This window comes from Asterias amurensis, chromosome 3 (genome assembly GCF_032118995.1).
Source record: "Asterias amurensis chromosome 3, ASM3211899v1".
In the NCBI taxonomy this organism is placed as follows: Eukaryota; Metazoa; Echinodermata; class Asteroidea; order Forcipulatida; family Asteriidae; genus Asterias; species Asterias amurensis.
The window spans coordinates 2296500-2316661 of NC_092650.1; the positions used below are offsets into that span (position 1 = coordinate 2296500).

Below are 20162 nucleotides of genomic sequence, written 5' to 3' on the forward strand. Positions count from 1 at the left end.
TTGTACAATAAGATCTAGCCCCCTCTGTATAGCCTGGCTGATTTTGCTGAATGACCTAATAAGGAACTTGGCAAGAAAGGGGAAAACAGCGTTCCCTTTTCCTCCCCTGAATGCCTTTCGACCATTGTGCGAGAATAGCCTGGCTGTTTTTGCTGAATGACCTAATAAGGAACTTGGCAAGAAAGGGGAAAACAGCGTTCCCTTTTCCTCCCCTGAATGCCTTTCGACCATTGTGCGAAATCAAGCTGGTAGTATTTTTAGGTGTTTTGTGCCCCATCCTTTAAACACATTGGACACTATTGGTAATTGACAAAGACCAGTGTTCTCACTTGGTGTATCTCAACATATGCATACAAAAACAAACCTGTGAAAATTTTAGCTCAATTGGATGTCGAAGTTGTGAGATAATAATGAAAGAAAAACACCCTTGTCACACGAAGTTGTGTGCTTTCAGATGCTTGATTTCGAGACCTCAAATTCTAAATCTGAGGTCTTGAAATCAAACTCAACGGGGAAAGTGACGTTTTTCCAGGGAGTCGTTTCTCACAATGTTTTACACTATCAACAGCTCCCCATTGATTCCTCGTAACCAAGTTGGTTTTTATGCTTATAATTATTTTGAGAAGTTACAAATAATATCCACTGCCGTTAGTCATATGGATAAACAGGGTTCAAAAGACAATAGTGTATTATTCTATACACAATAACCAATTGGCGCTATCATTTACCAACTTACGTGTACGGCTATTTGTTTAAACAGCAATTTGTATGAGTTGTGCAAAGTCATCGCACACAACCAAGAGATCTGACAACATTCTTTTGTATAAGCCCAGTAAACTGTAACATCACTTGAAGTGAGCAACTCCATCATGGATGATAATATTGAACATCTGTCAAGTGATGGAGATTGCAATACACAATTTTTATTAAGAATTGGGGGAACATCTAAAAACTTGCCGAACTTTTATTTATTACCACAAGTGACAAGTACAGACACTCCGTTTGTACAGAGTGGCTTGAGCAGCCTTTTATTCCAATTTAATACTATAAATAATTACATGATCCTAAAACCCTGAGCATTTTGTCACAAATGCAAAATTTAGCCAAACTGAGTTTTCAAAAATAAAAGTTAATCTTAGCAAATCGATTTCCTGTAATAGTCCAATCAGTGAAATCAATGCAAGAACTGTACTGCTCTCCGGCTGTATCAATTAATCCGTATTGAAACATTATCAACATTGATTTTTGGTAGTTATCCAATCCGCAAAATTATGATTATATTTGCAAGAACAGTACTGATTTTTGGCAGAATCATTAAACCCGTAAGTTCTTAAACATGATTAAAATATATTGTTTTCATCGTTAATAATTTATTCATTTATATAGGACAAACTCTAATATAATGCGCTGAACAAGAAAATATATAATTTACAAGAAAATACACTGTAAAAGTATACCCGTATGTGCTATTACACACATTAAAATGAATAAAGGTTTAAAATATATTTTTTAATTGGAATAACAGTGTGAGGACCCAGTCTTCACCATGTTGTAATGACCAGGTTGCTGGCCACCGCCAACCTTGTCATACCATGCACTGGGTCATCAAACTGTTACTCCCTAATTAATGGCCCTGACAATAACTTACAGATAAATGAATAAATAAAGGAAATCAAGGAAAAACAATACATGTAAGCTAGAGTCAGGCCTGGAATTAAACGAATATTAAGATCAAGGAAAAAATACATAAGTTGAAGTCATGCCTAGAATTACACGGGCACAGGGCACAGCCTCCGTTGCCCCTGGTCTTGGCCTTGTCACCCCTTCAAAAAGTGCCCCACTGACTTAAAGATTTTTCAATTGAAGTGCCCTTTACAACATGGAAAAGGTCTTGCCCTTTTAAAGGTGAAATTCCAGGCCTGGGTAGTTCACCGAAAAACAACTTACACCCGTTTCAGACCGGCGCGCCAGAGTCACGCCGAACCAAATTGATTAGGAGCAACTCTAGGTCGACCCAAATAAATTTTAGTTTCAGACAGGCGAACATAACTTTTACATTGGCTCATGTCAAGATTGACGCCTGAAACCAAGGCGCTCCAGAGTCGTTACGAATGACTGCTACAGTCGCTCTTTCGACTGCAACAGTCGGTGTTCGACTTCTAGCACGTCCAGTCGCTCACAACTGTTTGAGACATCAATTTTTTCATGTGACTTAACTATAAATTTGCTCCGGCGCGACTCTGGAGTGCCTGTCTAAAATGGGTATTAACTACCTTTCCATGGAATTTCTACTCAAGTGATTATTTAATCCCCTTCACCAGATATAAGTTTGAATTGATCGAGGAGGTACATGGGCATTGATATACAACTCTCCTAGGTCTGTGTCCTGCAGGGTAACCTTGACTTCTTGGTCCAGTCTGCAAAACAAAACACACACAAACAAAGCTTGGTTAGAAAAATTCCCCAAAAATATATTAGACATTTAAAGACAGTGGACACTGTTGGTAAGTGTCAAAGACCAGTCTTCTTACTTGGTGTATCATAAAATAACAAACCTGTGAAAATTTTAACTCAATTGGTCGTCGAAGTTGAGAGCTAATATGGAAGAAAAAACACCCTTGCCACACGAAGTTGTGTGTTTGTCAGATGCTTGGTTTCGAAACCTCAAAATCTAATTCTGAGGTCTCAAAAATCAAAAATTACTTCTTTCTCAAAAACTATGTTACTTCAGAGGGAGCCGTTTCTCACAATGTATTAGTCTATCAAAAGCTCTCTATTGCTTGTTAACAAGTAAGTTTTTATACTAACAATTATTTTGAGTTATTACCAATAGTGTCCACTGCCTTTAAAACAATGGAATTCTAAAGCTGAAAGTGAAGGTTTACGCTTGGTGATTACTCTTTAAATTAATGCCAATTAAAACATTGCTATAGTTAGAAACATACAGTAGCTTTCAAGTTTCAATAGTACAAAGAATTTTGCGAAACTTTTCACTTTGAAGTAATGTGGTGATGTACAACGAAATAAGTTTGAATCTGAGAAGTGTTATTGTCAGATACATTTCTCAGATCATGTATTCCTATCACATGCTTTTTTGTATGTATTATTCTTCCGTCGTGGACACATTTGCTCTGGATTTTTGGTGAAACATGTATCTCAAAAACGTGACCAACCTGTAGCATCTGTATAGCGCCCTCTATTGACTAGTTGTCATACAAGTTTATTATTCAAAGGTTAAAGTTCAGAGGTGAATAAAAGAACAAGGAACCATCTTGATTCACGTTGCAACTCAAACAACTCTGTTTTAGAGTTACCATATTTCTCCACCTTTGTTTCAAAATATTCAAGAACCTTTTTGAATTAAACTTTTACATGTTAATTTTATTGTGTTTACATTTATACCAAAGGTATAATTGGACATCAAACCTATATTGAGTTTGAGTTTTACTTACTCGTTTAAAATGACAGCAACTTTAGAGTCGTCAGGCGTCTTGAATGCTATACTCAGTAAAGGTGAAATCTCACTCGCTTCTAAACTAATACGAACTGAGCCTGGAGGAACAAACTTACTGTAAAAACAAAATCCAACAATATTGTTTAAAAGTTTTCATTGAAAGCAGTGGACACTATTGGTAATGACTCAAAATAATTCTTAGCATAAAAACTTACTTGGTAACAAGCAATGGAGAGCTGTTGATAATATAAAACAATGTGAGAAACGGCTCCCTCTGAAGTAATGTAGTTTTTGAAAAAGAGGTAATCTCTCTTTCAAATATTAAAAGACATAAGCTGAAGTTATTATTATTCATCTGAAAGCACACAAATTTGTGCAACAATCATGACAATTGTGTTTTTTCTTTCATTATTCCCTTGCAACTTCAATAACCAATTGAGCCAAATTTTTCACATATTTTGTTGTTTTATGCATATGATGGAATACATCAAGTGAGAATATTGGTTTTTGACAATTACTCATAGAGATATATATAAGAGCTAGAGGGTGCACGGGTGATACTTCTTGCACAAAAGCGACGGGACCGCAAGGAGACAGGCAGGCGCCATTATGTACGCGCGTTGAATATGAAACACACGTTGGAGTTGTGTTTATTGAACGCTTTGCGTTGCTGTTTTGTTCAACTTAAAAAATGGTCGCACAAACACACGCTGTGGGATGCCAGTTTTGTCAACTTAGAAAATGGCCGCCTGCGCGCATGCCGGAGCGCATATATAGGCCAGTGCGCCCTCTAGTTCTTATATATAACTCTATGCAATTACCAGTATACATGGTGCCAGACTACACTGCATTTTTTTGGTTGTGCTGCATTTGGACCGCAATCGCATCCAGCAATTACTTGACCCGAGAAAACATTGGCTATCCACATCATAACTCGCTTTTACCTGAAGTGTCCCAAGTGATAAAACATGGGTTGTTTATAGAAGACGTCTCTCTCAGCATCCACTATGATGGGACTATCTACTTGATTATTGGCCCAGTTTGGTCCTCCATTCATGTCTAGAGCCAGGTTCCAATCCAACCAGCCCGTTACCCAGTGGTTCAGGTCCTGATGAGGAGAAAAATATAAAATCTATATTCTTTGATAGACTTGGCAATAACTGGGTTTGCCCTCACAGGCCTTGTCCTTCACTCTTGAAGGGGCACAGCAATTTTCCACTTGTAGGGGGCACCTCTACGAGGACAATATAGATTTAAATTTGTACAAGAACATTGCACAGGGCACCACAGCAAAAGCACAGGGCAATTGCTGTGGGTGCCATGGGTTATTTTAGAGGCCTGCCCTAATCTTTTTGAGTGCCTGGCCAGCAGGATCAGCTTGCTTGTCATTTCACTAAGTTTGTCAGCTTTTTCACTCGTCAAAATGAGGAACAGCTCCATGCTGTAAACCTATCACACTACCAAGCAGAAAAATGCTATGCAAACATCGGGGAATATAACTCAAGGTGGGAACGCACAGTAGCATTACCTCAAAGCCAGTCACTGTAACTTTCCGCGTGGCAGCGGAAGGAAAGTCCAGTGGGAACATGGCTTAAGATGGTTTAGTTTGAAGGAAGTAGTCTGTACCTGAATGATATCATAGCTGTATCGTTCACCTCGTTCCCAAGAACCTAGCATCACCGGTTCTGCGAAAAGGTCTGCCCCTTCACAGGCCTCTGTAGCTACGATGAATTTATCTGGGAATTCTAGATGGGTGTCTGTCAGGGTGTTGTAGCTGTCAGGGCCGCGGTTCTTGTACCAATGAACTGCCGCACCTGACAGGTAACTGGCAGCTTCTTCGTCATTGTAAATCTGTTGGTAATGAAGTATAAAGGAAGCAAACATAAATTCGGTTTGAAAACATTTATTTATTTTATTGAATAGTTTAAGTAGGATTTGACCTTTGTGCGGTGGAAATACAATGTATAGTAGAGAAGGTTTGTGGTAACACCATGTAAAATCATCTCTTATATCGTTTTGAACCACCCACCCATGTATCGCCCGCTAGCCTGAGTTTATTCATCGTTCGATGAAATAAGTTCAATAAGAAAAGTGGGCCCTCCGTCGGGTTTTCACATTACTTTATGATCATTAGGAGTATGAGATAGTGCCCAAGACTAGGCCCTGAGTTGAAGTCTTACCAATTGAGAACCAACAAGTAATGATGGTACATTATCATCATGAGTAATCAGCTTAACATGACTGTAGCTGTATTCACGTAACTTGGGACCCAGATCCAGCTTGACGAAATCTCTCATGATTTCTGGAGGCATTGCCATACTCTGCCATGGGTAGATTGGAATCAAACCGGCCGACGGCTCGTTCTGGATGGTCATTCCCCAAATGGACACCCTAAGCTTCTCGTACTCAATTAGAAACCTGTTGAAAACAAAATACATGGAGAACTTTTTGTAAGTTTTACTAAAAGGTTTTTCTTGATATTTTTTAGGAGTTATTTTTGTATTTTTTGAGAATCAACTGTGTGCTCCAAGAAACATTACAGCCCAAGGTTAAATACTTTCAGGATTTAAAACAATGGTTTGTAGACGAGTCTGTCTAACATCAGTGTAAAATGTGGGATTGACAGTTTACTGTCCAATCAGAAACATTTGAATTATGCATGAAGTCAACTTACTGTTGTTGACAAATGGCTGTCCAATCAGGGAAAGGTCTCACAATTAGATTATGAATTATGCATGAAGTACACTTACAGTTTATAGTTGGCTGTCCAATCAGAGAAAAGTCTCACAGTTAGATCATGAATTATGCATAAAGTCTACTTACTGTTGTTGACAAATGGCTGTCAAATCAGAGAAAAGTCTCACAGTTAGATCATGAATTATGCATAAAGTCTACTTACTGTTGTTGACAAATGGCTGTCCAATCAAAGAAAAGTCTCTCATTTACATTATGAATTATGCATGAAGTCAGGTTACAAGTTACAGTTAACAAATCGCTGTCCAATCAGAGTAAAGTCTCACACTTAGGTCATGAATTATGCATGAAGTCAACTTACTTGACAAAGTATAGAGCCCATGTTTGATAAACTTGTCCTCCTGGTTGGCCAATCAAGGATCCTCCACCTGCCATTTTGCCGTTGGTTTTCATCCAAGCTGGTGCGGACCATGGACTAGCAATCAGCTTAAGCTCTCTTGGACTCATGTCTAGAGCTGCTCGTATCACTGGAATCTGCATTTTAAGAAACCCAGTCAAAACATGAACTTTGGTTATAATGATTCTTCCATTTTGCTTTTTAAGAGGTTCATCAGAATATAGTGAGATGTGTTTTGTCAGTGTTGTACTTTTAGTAATTAGTCAAATTAATTGTAGCATAAAAAATTACTTGGTAACAAGCAATGGAGAGCTGTTGAACACATTGTGAAAAATGGGTCCCTCTGAAGTAACAAAGTTGTTGAGGAAGAGGTAGTTTCTCACTCAAATACTAAAAGACTTCATCAGATCTACAGCCTTTTTGGCATCTGAAAGCACAAACATTTGTGCGACAAGGGTATTTTTTCTTTCATTGTTCCCTTGCAACTTTGATGACAAATTGAGTGGACATTTTCACAGATCTGGCAGGAAAAACACTGAATGTTGAAGTGCCTCGAGTGTCACTGAGTGACGGATATGAGCGCTTTATAAGAAGCCACTTTAATAGTTGTATAATAATGATTAAAGACCCTGGACACTATTGGTAATTGTCAAAATCCAGTCTTCTCACTTGGTGTATCTCAACATATGCATTAAATAACAAATCTGTGAAAATTTTAGCTCGATTGGTCATCGGAGTTGCTAGATAACTATGAAAGAAAAAACACCCTTGTCACACGAAGTTGTGTGCTTTCAGATGCTTTGTGTGATTTCGAGACCTCAAATTCTAAACTTGAGGTCTCAAAATCAAATTCGTGGAAAACTACTTCTTTCTCGAAAACTACATCACTTCAGAGGGAGCCGTTTCTTACAATGTTTTATACTATAAACCTCTCCTCATTACTTGTTACCAAGTGAGGTTTTATGCCGATAATTATTGTGAGTAATTACCAATAGTGTCCACTGCCTTTAAATGAGGACCAGCAAACTGAAGTCTACGTTCATACCTTATAGTGGATATCCTGATATGCTAATTCGAATTCACTGAGGTCATAATCTCCAGGGGTGTCAGCATATGAATACGTACTACTAGAGAAATCACAGCTTGCGATAGGTACACGTCCAGCGCTGTACTCCAGTCCTTTGAAAAGAGTTCAAGAGATTGTAATTAAAAAAACAACAATACGCTATTTTTTGGTTGCAGAATTGTCAACACTTAATTGTCAAACTTATTTCTTGAAAGTGCAAAAATAAATAATGGTCTGTACTCTACTGTAGTCTATTTAAAAAAAGTTGAGGAAGTTTAAAAACAACATTGCGTTGAATTGTTTTTTTAGAATTGTCAACAGTTATTTGTTTTATTTATTTCTTAGTCTAGGAGCAATAGAATGGCTGACACCAGCCGTGATATTTTACGGAGGCAACAAAGGCGATTGCCTCCATGCTCCCTGGTCATTGCCCTGGTGCCCTTGAAATGCTCCAGTAAAAATTTGCAATTTCCTCACAGGTTGCCCTTAACCAAGGAGAAAATGGCTTGGTGCCCTTGCCCTTAGAAAAAAATGATGCAACAGTGTCCAGGGGTCGATTTCACAAAGAGTTAGGACTAGTCCTAACTTAGGACTAGTCCTAGGAGATATACAAATTGCATGGATAGTCCTAAGTTAGGACAAGTAACTGGTGCTAACTCAAGATAAGACTAGTCCTAACTCTTTGTGAAATTCACCTCGTGCCTTTACATTTAGTAATAACATATTGATAATGATGAATTAAGAAATACAGGTTTTTTCAAGTCCTGCCACGAAGTAGACACTTACCTTCTGTAGAGAAGTAGGATTTAAGAAGGTTTTCTGTCGCTCCATCTGAGAGATTAAGGATATTCATGGTGGCTGAGTCTGTGAAGGAGCCCCCAAAGCCTAAGATCTCCTGGTAATGAACAGAGTCATCTATCGTCAAATGATGGTCGTGTTTAGCTGGAAATAAACAAACAAAATGAAGAGTAATTTCTTAGCTATTGTTGTAAATTTTAAAAGTTATGTTTTTAGACAGTTTTTGATACCCTTGATTTCAACTGATTTTTCTTGACATAGAAAGACAAATGAGATTTTTGTTTGTCTTTCAATTTTTAAGTTTTCATTCTGCTAACATAATTTTCAAAGAAAAATTCTTACCCAGGAAGCTCTGAAAAGTAAATTTTTTAAATATTGTTTGAATATATGTGAAGAGTTAATATTTGAACATGTTTCTGGTAAACCAAACGTGCAGTGTAAAGGCGATTGCCTCCATGCCCCCGTGTCATTGCCTTGGTGCCCTTGAAATGCTCCAGAAGACATTTACAATTTCCTCATAGGGTGCCCTTTACCAAGGAGAAAGTGCCTTGGTGCTCTTGCCCTTTCAAAAACAAAGGGTACCGGCCTGTAGGTCACTACTCTAACCTTCGTTTTCTAGCATTAAAAGTTGTCGTTGAAAGCGGTCGCCATCTTTGCTTGAGGTGTAGACCACATACTGTCCAGAGCGAGGCTTGGCGTCTCTCTCAATGGTGTCGCAATAACTGGCCGAACATTCACACACAAAGGATGTTGCTTCAGGAAAATCTCTGCGTTGGCAAGGTTTACTCGCTACAGGAAGACAACAAATCATTAAAGGGAGAGTAAGGTTATACCTTCCAAGAATTAAAGACTCTGGACACTATTGATAATTGTCAAAGACCAGTCTTTTCACTTGGTTTATCTTAAAACATAAGTTAGGACGAGTAACTGGTCCTAACTCGAGATAAGACTAGTCCTAACTCTTTGTGAAATCCACCCCTGGGCTTAAGTGTACTCTCTTTATCCTCTGCCTATATTGATGTATTGTTTATATTGATTTGCTCAATTAAGAATGATTTACCACCTAAAATAAATAAATAAATAAATAAAGTAAATAAATATTTACCTCCATCGCAGTAGGGGATGACAGCAACATTCAAGATCATCCAAATGGAAAAATACAACAGCATACTGGAACAATTATTGTGAAAAAAATCACGAAGTAACAGCTTCCCCCGCACCAAACCTGAAGAGATTAATGACAACTTTGTGATCAAGACAGTTTTTTTGTGATCAATTCAGTCTCCTGACCCTGACGATGACTAGAGCAAGCTAGCGAAGGCGAAGTTGAGACCAATTAAGAACTTACTCCGCAGTAATGGAACTAATAACAAGAAGTTCCCCTCAATCCACAAGGTGAAAGTAGCCCGCCCGATTTTCTACCTTCCGCTCAGGTAGTAGTTAACAAGCAGGATAGTTCTTTTTAGAACTGAGAAGTCTCCCAAATTCTGAAAATCTACTCTGCAGAAGTAGAATATATGGCAAGACAAGTTCTCAAAAGAACATAATCTACCCAGCAAGTACACATGGTGTTACTGCAAACGAAAGTATACATCGATACCTCATCATGCAATGCCTCAAAGACGAAACCTATACCAGTTTTCTCTGTCATGATAGAAAACAGTGGTGAAATTAACCATGTAGTTAAGCCATCAGGTATACCAGCACCTCTTGTAATGTTCTAGGGGCATAATTAATAAAAACCAATGATGCAGTTCTTGTGTATCCAACGTTTTATCATATCTGATTGGGTGTCTCTAAGCGAACAAATCAGTTATGAAGTGCTGTGGTTGACTATTTTGAGATCCATGTACCAGCATTAGTGAATAGAGTATTATTGTATTATGTACATCTAAGTGTTCAAGTTTGCGTTTGACTGAACAAATAAGGAGGGAGCCATTTTATCCAGCAGTTTAGCATACATAGCAAAAACATTTCAGACTATACTGTGTTTTGTGCAGCATTTACACTTTAAGTACATACTCTTTTTTTTGCTGCTTATACATAGAACCATTCATTTGTGTTTTTGTTGTTGTTGATCTCATTTGGGGGACTCTGACATGGGTGATAACACCTGGAGGCGGGGGGGGGGGGGGGGGCTGACGGACTGGCTTTAGTGGGTCAACCTCGTGATGACCCACAAACCTGTTTCATATTAATCGCTTGCACTTGATCAAGGGTCAAGGGTTTCAGATTGGTGCCTGTCTCTCCAGGATCAAGACAACGAAGGCCAAATAACAACAAAACAGTTGATTGTCCCCGGCCACATCCTTTTTTGGGGCCGCATCCTTTTTTTTGGTACTATTTGTTATTTTTAAATATTTGTCAAAAAAAAAAAAAAGAGAAAACAAAAAGTTTTTATTTTATTTTTTAAATCCATCTTTTCAAGAGGACTGGCCTAGGAGCTTCTTCATAACAGGAACATTGTTTTTTAAGAGGACAGCAAAACAAAGAAACACAAAGCAGAAATGAGATTCGGGAATTCAGAATGTACCCTTTGTAAGCAGAACCTCTTTAAAACAGGAACATTGTTAAAAAAAAAATATATAAAAAATAAAGCAGAAATGAGATTTTAGACATCAGAGTGTACTCTTTATTAGCAGAGCCTGTTTATAACAGTGCTTTTTATAACGAACGTCGACTACATGGTGCTTGTTTGGTATGACACTGCTCATGGTCGTGGGTCTGAATGCCACCCAAGTAATATGCCTTATATTTTGTTCACAGAACTCGGGGGAAAGTACTGAGTATACAGTGCTAACACACATCAGTGTAATGGGTAAAACCAAAATTTACAATCTTTATCCCCACATTCTTTATCCCGATGCAAGTTTAACATCTCAATAGTGCATCATACTCACTGGTGTAAGGGTAACTTCTGTTAAATTGGACATGTTTTATCCTTATTCTTTAATACAATAGAGTAACTGAAGAAGTTGCTGCTGGTTCGAAGGAGGCTAAGATGCTCTTGGATCCCAAACCAGCGTCTGCTAAGACAACTGTAGGAGCTAACTCTGCCTCAAAGATGCCGCCATTTGGGTAAGTCAGCAGTTTATAATGGTTTGGGTACCTTTTTTTATTATACAAAACACAAACGTCCACTCAAAACACAAACGTCCACACATTTACATTACACGGCTTCAAAATAACGATGGTGGAAAAAGCTTTCCCTATAATACTACTTGCTGAGTTGCTGTAGTTTTTGAGAAATTAGTGTAAAAAAAATTACCAAAATAACTTTCTTCTCAGTGAGAACGGATTCACACGACTCTCTTGAAAACATTGCTCCGGTACTTTCACTTATCTCTTCACTGATGAAGCTGAAACTACAGGTAAATACATATCTTCATTCACAGTGAGTAGGGATTCATTGATCTAAAAAGGGTATCAAAACCCTTTAAAATTGGATCCAAACAAGACAACAGGGCCCAGTTTCTATAAAACTGGGCCCTGTCGAGGAGGGTATTTATGCCTTCTAGGATGGGTAACTATGTTACTGGATAGCATCCAAATTGTTAATATTTTAAATTTGATTATGAGTTCATCGTTGGAGCATTAATTTAATGTCATTTTCATTACAGTGCTAAGAGACCCGCCGGAGGTTTAGGGAATGTGTTGGGGCTGATTAACAAGAAAGCTAAGATTAGCGTCTTAGAGAAGTCTAAAATTGACTGGAATAGTTTCAAGACAAAGGAAGGAATTGCAGATGACTTGAAGATACACAACAAGGGCAAGGATGGGTGAGTATAGGATTAATCAAATAGGTCAAAGGTTAAGACCGGCAGTATGGATTCTTACCATTAAATATGTTCATCTGGATTGTTGATTTAATCTCAAGCAAAAGGTGCATTTTTACAAATCCAAAAATAGTTAATAATGTAAATTAGTTACATTACACTCGTCAATAAACTTAGAGCTTCTTCAGACTGGTGACTATGTCCAATGCTGAACTGTCTCATTAAAGGATTTGGGTTCTTTTTGTAAACACAAAACACATTAAACTTATTACATGGTTTGAAGAAAATGACGGTCGAAGGCTTCCCTTAAAGTATAACTTGCTGAGGTGCTGTAGTTTTTTGAGAAATGAGTAAAAGCTTTCTACCATCATTACTGTCAAACTGTGTGAGTTTGATGTAAATCTGTGGACATTTACAAGCTCCAGAAAATTTATGATCAAACAGTTATTTCGTTGTTCAACCCCCAAAAATCAAATATATTTTCCCGTCACTTTTTATGTTACACTTGGTTACCTCTTCATGATTGTTCAAGCAACTTTTATGGTAGCAGGCTTTGTTTGTACCCGCAAGCTTTTGCGCTTGCAAGCTTTCACGCCTTCACACTTGGCGCTGCTTGCAAGCTTTCCTGCTTGGCGCTTGCAAGCTTTCATGCTTTGCGCTCATAGTTTATTTTCTTCTTCAACTGCCTATCACAAACTAACTACTTGTTTGTCTATTTGTTTATCAAGGTATGTCGAGAAACAGAAGTTTTTGGCACAGGCAGACCAGCGTCAGTATGAGAAAGAACGAGATATGCGAATGGGACAAGCTAAGAGGTGACATGCCCAATCATCTGGAACTAAGTGTGGCACTGGACGTAAAGCCACTGGACGTGTTTGGCAATTGTCAAAGACCAGTATTCTCACTTAATTATCCCAACATATGCATCAAATAACAAATTTGTGAATATTTTGGCTCAAGTCGTCATCGAATTTGCAAAATAAAAATAAAATAAAAACACCCATGTTGCATTACCTTGTATGCTTTCAGATACATGGTGAAAGGCCTCAGCTGAAGTCTTACTATTTGAGTGAGAAGTTCCCTCTTTCTCAGAAACTACTTTACTTCAGAGGGAGCCGTTTCTCACAATATTTTATACTATCACCAGTTCTCCATTGCTGGTTACCAAGCATGTTTTTATGCTAACAATTATTTTGTGTAATTATCAATAGTGTCAAATGCTTTTAACAATGCAGGGATCAAGTGGACAATGTCTTTTGTTAGGAATTCTTTGGTCTGTTTTTAGTAAAACATCAATTTTGTTTTGTACAGTAGTATTGACAATGAAGTATGAAATGAATCATGTAGAATAATTTTTGTTGACTTTTTTTAAATTTTTTTGTCATCCTTTGTACAAATACTTCTTTACAACGTGTAACTGTTTATTTGTTATGTTAAGACCAGAAGAAATTAATGAGAAAATTCTTTGCAGTTTTATTTAGCTATTTTTAAAAAGCTGTAACAACCTCAGAAAATGCTCAAAATAAATCATGGTGACACTGATAGGAAAAGGGCTCAATTTGATAGAATTGCTGAGGCAGAAAATATTGCTTAACCATTGTCTGCTAAGCAGAAATGAGCAGGATACCAGTCACAAACTGTACTTGTGTCATGTTAGTTTGGCTGGTGACCTTATTATGGTTAGCAGATATTTGTCATGCTTGGCTACTTGTTGTACTTAAGCAGCTCTACGAAATTGGGCTTAGGTGATAAAATGTAGCTGGTTTATGAATTTCTGAAACAAGAACTACTCTACAAAAAGGAGTATTTCTTATCTTAAAGCCATTTGACACTTTCGGAAACAGTTTTGTCCAAGACCCACACCTAGTTATCACAACTTCTATATAATAACAAACCTGTCATCTGAGTCGGGAGAAAATAACGGGAAAACCCACCCTTGTTCCCGAAGTTTTGCCGTGTCATGACATGTGTTTAAAATAAATCGTTTTAATGTTTTCTCAAAAAGAAAAGCATTTCATGGAATAATATTTCAAGAGAAGTCTTTCACCATTACCTTCTGTAAACCCTGTAAGTTATTTGTAAATCTGTGAGATTTTTTTTCTGTTCCGAAAGTGTCCAATGGCTTTAAAGGTTTGAATTTTTTTTTTCAAGTTAATGCAAAGATTATGTCTTTGTGTCTGAGACCAACATAAATGTACAAAAACGTCTTCTGAGAGTATTTTTTGTGTCAAGCTTTCAGTAATTAATTTCCATACTGTTGTTCACTCCCAGATGTCTGATTTTGGTTGTTACTGTGTATATTTAAGGAGTATAAGTTGGATCAAATAAATTGAATTTGGATCAAACTTCCTTTTTATGATGTGTTAAGTTTGTTTTCTGGTCCTGAATGTAAGACTTATTTGACCTTTTTTTTGCAAGAACAATATGTGGTTAATGGCAACAGTTATTTTTCTTAATTGACCAACATACTCCTAATTTAGTGCTTTCAACCATTTTGAATATATTATTGACCAAAAAACCACAAAAACACCGACAACTCTTGCAACTTTGCAAAACAAAGTTATCAGCTAAACCGTACATTTACCGTTACTGTGACACTGGTATCACACCAAGTTCTTGCTTAGAAAAGGAATTTGCCCTGTTCCTTGTATTTTGCTAGCACAGAAATTCGGAGCCTGGCCGTGCAAGCAGACTGGAATGGTGATCGTAAGCACTGAATTCGGCGGTTAGCAGAGATTCAATTGGGCCCACTGAACGGCTTGATGAAATCGGGTCCTGGATCTGAGCATCAACCTTACGTAACCTTTAATACGTCATATCTTTGGTCAATAAAAGGTTTCAAAGTCCGTATTCAAACTTCGATGAGTGGAAGGAATGTCTGTATCTATACCTCCATAAATAAGAGTATGCACGTGTCATCCTTGATTGATTGTACTTTCTAAAGATCGAGAAAGTGTGCATTTTGGGGGTTCTGCTCTCTCCAATTCAACAGTCCAATGGACATGATTTCAACAACACCTTCAATCTCTACGGCTCGGACACTATAATATCATGGGAGAAATACCAGCAGGTTACGGCGCAGTGTTATTCGTCGTCCTCGCTACCCTCATCTGTGGCGTAGCACGGAGACTACTGAACAAGGCTCTACCAGCAGGGAGTAATGTCAGACGATATGGTGGCGAGATCATAGCCACATTCCAGCTTGTTACAGGGATGCTGGAAGGTGATGTCGTCATGGAGGTAAATAATTTACTGAGTGTTCTTCCCTCAACGATTTTTCGTTAAAAACATAATTCATTCAAATTCAATTCAATGTGACGTTTATTCCATACTCTTTTGGGAAAATAATATCCAATAATTCAATATCAGAAAGTATCAGTGAACAAAATCAGAAGCGCATAAAACTGCACGCAATTAATAAAGGTTTTCTCGGTCAAATTTGGCGAGTGGGCAGTCAATTTCATTTTCATGCGTTCGAGTTAAAGCTGTTTTGCCTATCCAGTTGTTACTGCGTTTCAAATTCAGAGATCGGCCATTCAATATCGTTTTGAGTCGAGTCAAATTCCTTTAGAACTCTGTTCAATTTAGTGTATCGTCATACTTTTTTTCCCCGTGACACACACGCCACAAGAAGCATCTGTAAATTTGAATGCTGCTTTGATGGGGCAGGAAAAGAAACCACTGTGTCATCTTGAACTTGGTAATACCATTGGTATTATTATGAACAAATCATGGGATAGATTTCCGTATCATAGCTGACACTACTTTTCATTTACTAGTTTTTATCAAAAAGAATATCTCATTTGAGTAAATTAGAGACTAATTTATTACCAATGGTGTCAGTGTCTTTAAAGGCAGTGGACACTATTGGTAATTGTCAAAGATCAGTCTTCTTACTTGGTGTATCTCAACATATGCATAAAATAAGAAACCTGTGAAAACTTGAGCTCAATCTGTCGTCGAAAAAAAACCTAGTCACACGAAGTTGTGTGCTTTCAGATGCTCGATTTCGAGACCTCATATTCTAAATCTGAGGTCTCGAAATCAAATTCATGGAAAATCACTTCTTTCTCAAAAACTACGTCACTTCAGAGGGAGCCGTTTCTCACAATGTTTTATACTATCAACCTCTCCCCATTACTTGTTACCAAGTAAGGTTTTATGCTAATAATTATTTTGAGTAATTACCAATAGTGTCCACTGCCTTTAATATTGCTTGTTCTGTATTATAGGAGAATGGCTTAATAGCCTACATGATCTACCTATGGTTTTTCTTTGTACTTCTGGGCTTCACATTCGATGATGACTGCACGGCCAATCTTGGACTCGCCTGGCAAGCTTGGATCAAGGGGGAGACGGACGGCCTCGACGCATCCTCCACCGGTAACTTTGACGTCAAATAAAAAATACGCCCTCCTATAAAACGAACATCGTTTACTATAGACCATTTTCGAAACGACGGCTTCGGCTTTGGATTCGGCTCAGGCTAGCTTGGCCCCGCCGATTGATTTGACAATATTGCGCGTGCTTTGCGTATAGTTATACGCGCTCAGGCTAGGGCTTCAAAAGCCGAAGCCGTGGTATCGAAAAGGGCCAAAGACGTTGAAAAACGTCAGTTAACTATTTGTTTCCATAGGTCCTTTTGGTTGATAAGCAGTTTTGAACAGCTAATTTTATTTTCTCGGTTTTATAAACTACATTTTCATAAGGCTCACCGTATAATATTGAAGTCACGGTGATTGATGCACTGGCGATTTTATTGCCTGAATTCTATATTCACATTTTTACGTGTTTTTGTTTAGCTTCACCAATCATCATCAAATTTCCATGGAATTTATCTTCCTCTCTTTATTTTTGGAAGCATGTTCTAATTGCCCTTGAAATTAAATGATAAGAACCACACTGGAAATTCGGTCACATGTCATGTTTTGTAAAATCAAGAATAAGAGGACAATACTCGGTTTGCGGTAACACCGCGGAGTAGATGTTCGGGGGTTCGGGAGACTTCTCAGTTCTGAAAAGAACTGTCCTGCTGTTTTTTAAACTATACCCGAGCGGATATTATAGAAAATAGGCTGGGACCACGACTTAAGCTAATAATATATAGGATCGCGATTAACTGTACTACCGCGGAGTCAATTCTTGGTCTTAAATTGGACAAAACTTGTGCCCAAGACAATTATTTATAATACACTGGTATTTTACTTTTTAGTGGAATTGGTGAACTTTTTCCCTTTTTTTTGTCTAGTTCTGTCCCCCTGTAAAAAAATTTCTTTGCACCAACAGCCGTTTTCCAAGTCCTTGGCGGTCAACTTGCCTTTCCTTATGCCAAACGGCTGTGGAGGGCAGCACCATCAGCTCGCCATGGTTATAAATGGAAGCACATGATCCAAGATCAATGTGACTCAGCTTTGAGGTCCTCCATCTTGGGAGGAATGGCTGCCGAGGCTCTGGCGACTCTTATCTACTTCTTGGCAAGGAAGTACTTGATGCCAAAGGGTAAAGCAAAGAGTATTGCTTTTGATTCCTTTGTACAAGTTGGTATAATTTCAATAGGTGAGTACTATTTTAGTTTTGTGGATTGTAAACTTAGGTAGGCCTGAATGTTTGGTTTTTTGCAAGACTACAATATCAAAAAAGACCAGGAGCTCCAAATAATAAATGAAACCTGTACAGATTGCGCAAAAATTACCTTATAGTTTGAACATACGAACTTAAAATTGTGATAATGCAGCTACGATACAAACTGTCACTTGTTTGGATGTTAGTTCAGCATAAAACGGACGAAGATTGACACTGTTTTTATCTAATGCTTTGGGTGTTTTCTCCCGCTCTTTTTAAAGGTCTTGAATGGACAGGCATGATGTTCAACCCAGCCCTTGCATCTGCACTGACATTCAACTGTCACAACCATCCAATGGGGGAGCATCTATTGGTATACTGGGTGGCGCCCTTGGCGACTATTGCTCTTGTACATGTACTCACAAAGAAGACGGCCATATTGGATGCAAAGAAGACCGATTAAGAACCCGGCCATGTTGGATGCAAAGAAGGCAGATTAAGAAGACGGCCATATTGGATGCAAAGAAGGCAGATTAAGAAGACGGCCATGTTGGATGCAAAGAAGGCAGATTAAGAAGACGGCCATGTTGGATGCAAAGAATGCAGATTAAGAAGACGGCCATGTTGGATGCAAAGAAGGCAGATTAAGAAGACGGCCATGTTGGATGCAAAGAAGGCAGATTAAGAAGACGGCCATGTTGGATGCAAAGAAGGCATATTAAGAAGACGGCCATATTGGATGCAAAGAAGGCAGATTAAGAAGACGGCCATGTTGGATGCAAAGAAGACAGATTGAACAAGGGATGCGTCTTTAGATGGGCGGAACAAGGGGAGTAAAGGGGTGTGAATATATATTGCTTGATGCTGCATGCAGTTTGAAAGAAATGTAATAATTAAAGATGCGGTTATCAAATTAAATGTCAAATAGTATTATTGGACAAATCAATCGGAGTAAAAAATAAAAGTCATTTTGGTCATGCATTGTCGCTTGTGGTGAAATTGTGTAGCTTCTAGCTGCGTTTTCAAAGGCATATTCACACTAATGACCTTGGGTGTCAGGAGAATGTAACAATGTTGTAGAAATTTGTGAGCTTCCGAATCATTATGATGATCTGAACAAGATTGGGCGCATCTCACAGCCTTCTCATTTGATGTCATCAGGTCTTCAAGACAGCACTGCTCCTCAAGGGCTTGGCATCGTAGAAGGTGTGGCATAGATTGAGGTAATCAGGGGCGTCAATCCGTCTTGAAAGGTGGGGGGGGGGGGGACATAACATTTACGGCGTGGGAATTTTGTAGTCCGTAGATGCTCTCTGGTGCAATCTATGGAGTGTGAGGGGTGATGTTCTCCCCTCTCAGATTTAGTGCCTATTTTTGCTATCATGGTTATTTTTGCTATCATGGTTATTGTACCTAAAAAACAACTCAATTATAGCTTAGTAATATCCATTTTGTTTCTGCATTATAATGCTCAGGCGGCAGTTCATCCCTGGTGGGTATTAAAGATGGAGCCTGCTATAAAGCGGAACGCGAAGCCTTTTACGGCCTTGGGTCCAGGCCTAAGGGCTCGGGAAAATTTTGCATTCTAGATGCTCTGAGGTGCAATCTAAGGCCAATAAGAGGCATACAGAATGGCACAGAACATTTGTAAAATGTGAGCAGCAGTAGAACCTTTTGAGTTAACAGCATCTTCAAGTTCGGATCTATGAACCAAGTTTTAGGGGGGGGGGCAATCTGTCGAAGAGTGAGCACACGAGGGCGAAACCTTTACGGCATGGGTCCGGGCCCGCTTAAGGGCCCGGGAAAATTTTGCATTCTAGATGTTCTGTGGTGCAATCTAAGGCCAATAAGAGGCATACAGAATGGAACAGAACATCTGTAAAATGTGAGCAGCAGTAGAACCTTTTGAGTTAACAGCATCTTCAAGTGCGGATCTATGAACCTTGTTTTAGGGGGAAAATCTGTGAGAGAGTGAGCACGCGAGTGTGAAACCTTTACGACATGGGAAAATTTTGCGTTCATGTTCTGTGGTGCAATCTAAGGCCAATAAGATGCATACAGAATGGAACAGAACATCTGTAAAATGTGAGCAGCAGTAGAACCTTTTTGGTTAACAGCATGTTCAGGTGTTGATCTATGACACGAATTTTAGGGGACAAATCTGCCAAAGAGTGAGCACGCAAATGCGAAACCTTTACGGCATGGGTCCGGGCCCGCTCAAGGGCCCGGGAAAATTTTGAATTTTTAGATGCTCTGTGGTGCAATCTTTAGGCCATTTAGCGGCCAAATGGCAAACGAAACAGAACAATGGGAATATTGTGTTCCAGTGCTCCACAGTTCCACAGTGCAAAACATGAGTTTCATGATAAAGGTGGTCAAAAGACACGGGGAACAGTTGATACTGTGTCCCCCACC

General features: G+C 38.6%; 3 protein-coding genes across 3 annotated transcripts in view; 2 read left to right on the forward strand and 1 right to left on the reverse strand.

Moving 5' to 3' along the window:
- Positions 1–14524, forward strand: part of LOC139934883 (craniofacial development protein 1-like) — a 28034-nt gene extending 13510 nt beyond the window's left edge. Inside the window, exons 5-7 of the mRNA XM_071929304.1 lie at positions 11371–11487; positions 12030–12188; positions 12914–14524. Of these exons, the coding sequence (XP_071785405.1) occupies positions 11371–11487; positions 12030–12188; positions 12914–13004 (367 nt within the window). The 3' untranslated portion in view covers positions 13005–14524. The remainder of the gene's footprint in view (positions 1–11370; positions 11488–12029; positions 12189–12913) is intronic.
- LOC139934873 (lysosomal acid glucosylceramidase-like) lies at positions 648–14915 on the reverse strand. Its single transcript, XM_071929289.1, has 11 exons — positions 14770–14915; positions 9515–9634; positions 9016–9198; positions 8398–8553; positions 7591–7724; positions 6510–6682; positions 5635–5872; positions 5081–5305; positions 4399–4562; positions 3453–3569; positions 648–2417 (listed from the first exon to the last, which is right to left on the reverse strand). The coding sequence occupies exons 2-11, from the start codon at positions 9576–9578 to the stop codon at positions 2315–2317; spliced, it is 1557 nt and encodes a 518-aa protein (XP_071785390.1). The 5' UTR covers positions 9579–9634; positions 14770–14915; the 3' UTR covers positions 648–2314.
- Positions 14916–15069: 154 nt separating this feature from the next.
- LOC139934889 (aquaporin-12-like) lies at positions 15070–18509 on the forward strand. The gene is made up of 4 exons (XM_071929310.1): positions 15070–15425; positions 16418–16568; positions 17472–17741; positions 18029–18509. The coding sequence occupies exons 1-4, from the start codon at positions 15237–15239 to the stop codon at positions 18208–18210; spliced, it is 792 nt and encodes a 263-aa protein (XP_071785411.1). The 5' UTR covers positions 15070–15236; the 3' UTR covers positions 18211–18509.
- The last annotated feature ends 1653 nt before the right edge of the window (positions 18510–20162 follow it).

What these genes read in the sequence shown, in the direction of transcription:
- LOC139934889 (XM_071929310.1), top strand. Translation starts at nt 15,237, where the DNA reads ATGGGAGAAATACCAGCAGGTTACGGCGCAGTGTTATTCGTCGTCCTC. An exon ending in CCTCGACGCATCCTCCACCG is followed by an intron (nt 16,569 to 17,471) that starts GTAACTTTGACG and finishes TTGCACCAACAG; the next exon opens with CCGTTTTCCAAGTCCTTGGC. An exon ending in AGTTGGTATAATTTCAATAG is followed by an intron (nt 17,742 to 18,028) that starts GTGAGTACTATT and finishes CTCTTTTTAAAG; the next exon opens with GTCTTGAATGGACAGGCATG.
- LOC139934873 (XM_071929289.1), bottom strand. Translation starts at nt 9,578, where the DNA reads ATGCTGTTGTATTTTTCCATTTGGATGATCTTGAATGTTGCTGTCATC. An exon ending in CATCCCCTACTGCGATGGAG is followed by an intron (nt 9,199 to 9,514) that starts GTAAATATTTAT and finishes GTCTTCCTGTAG; the next exon opens with CGAGTAAACCTTGCCAACGC. An exon ending in TATCACTTGGGACACTTCAG is followed by an intron (nt 3,570 to 4,398) that starts GTAAAAGCGAGT and finishes TTGTTTTTACAG; the next exon opens with TAAGTTTGTTCCTCCAGGCT.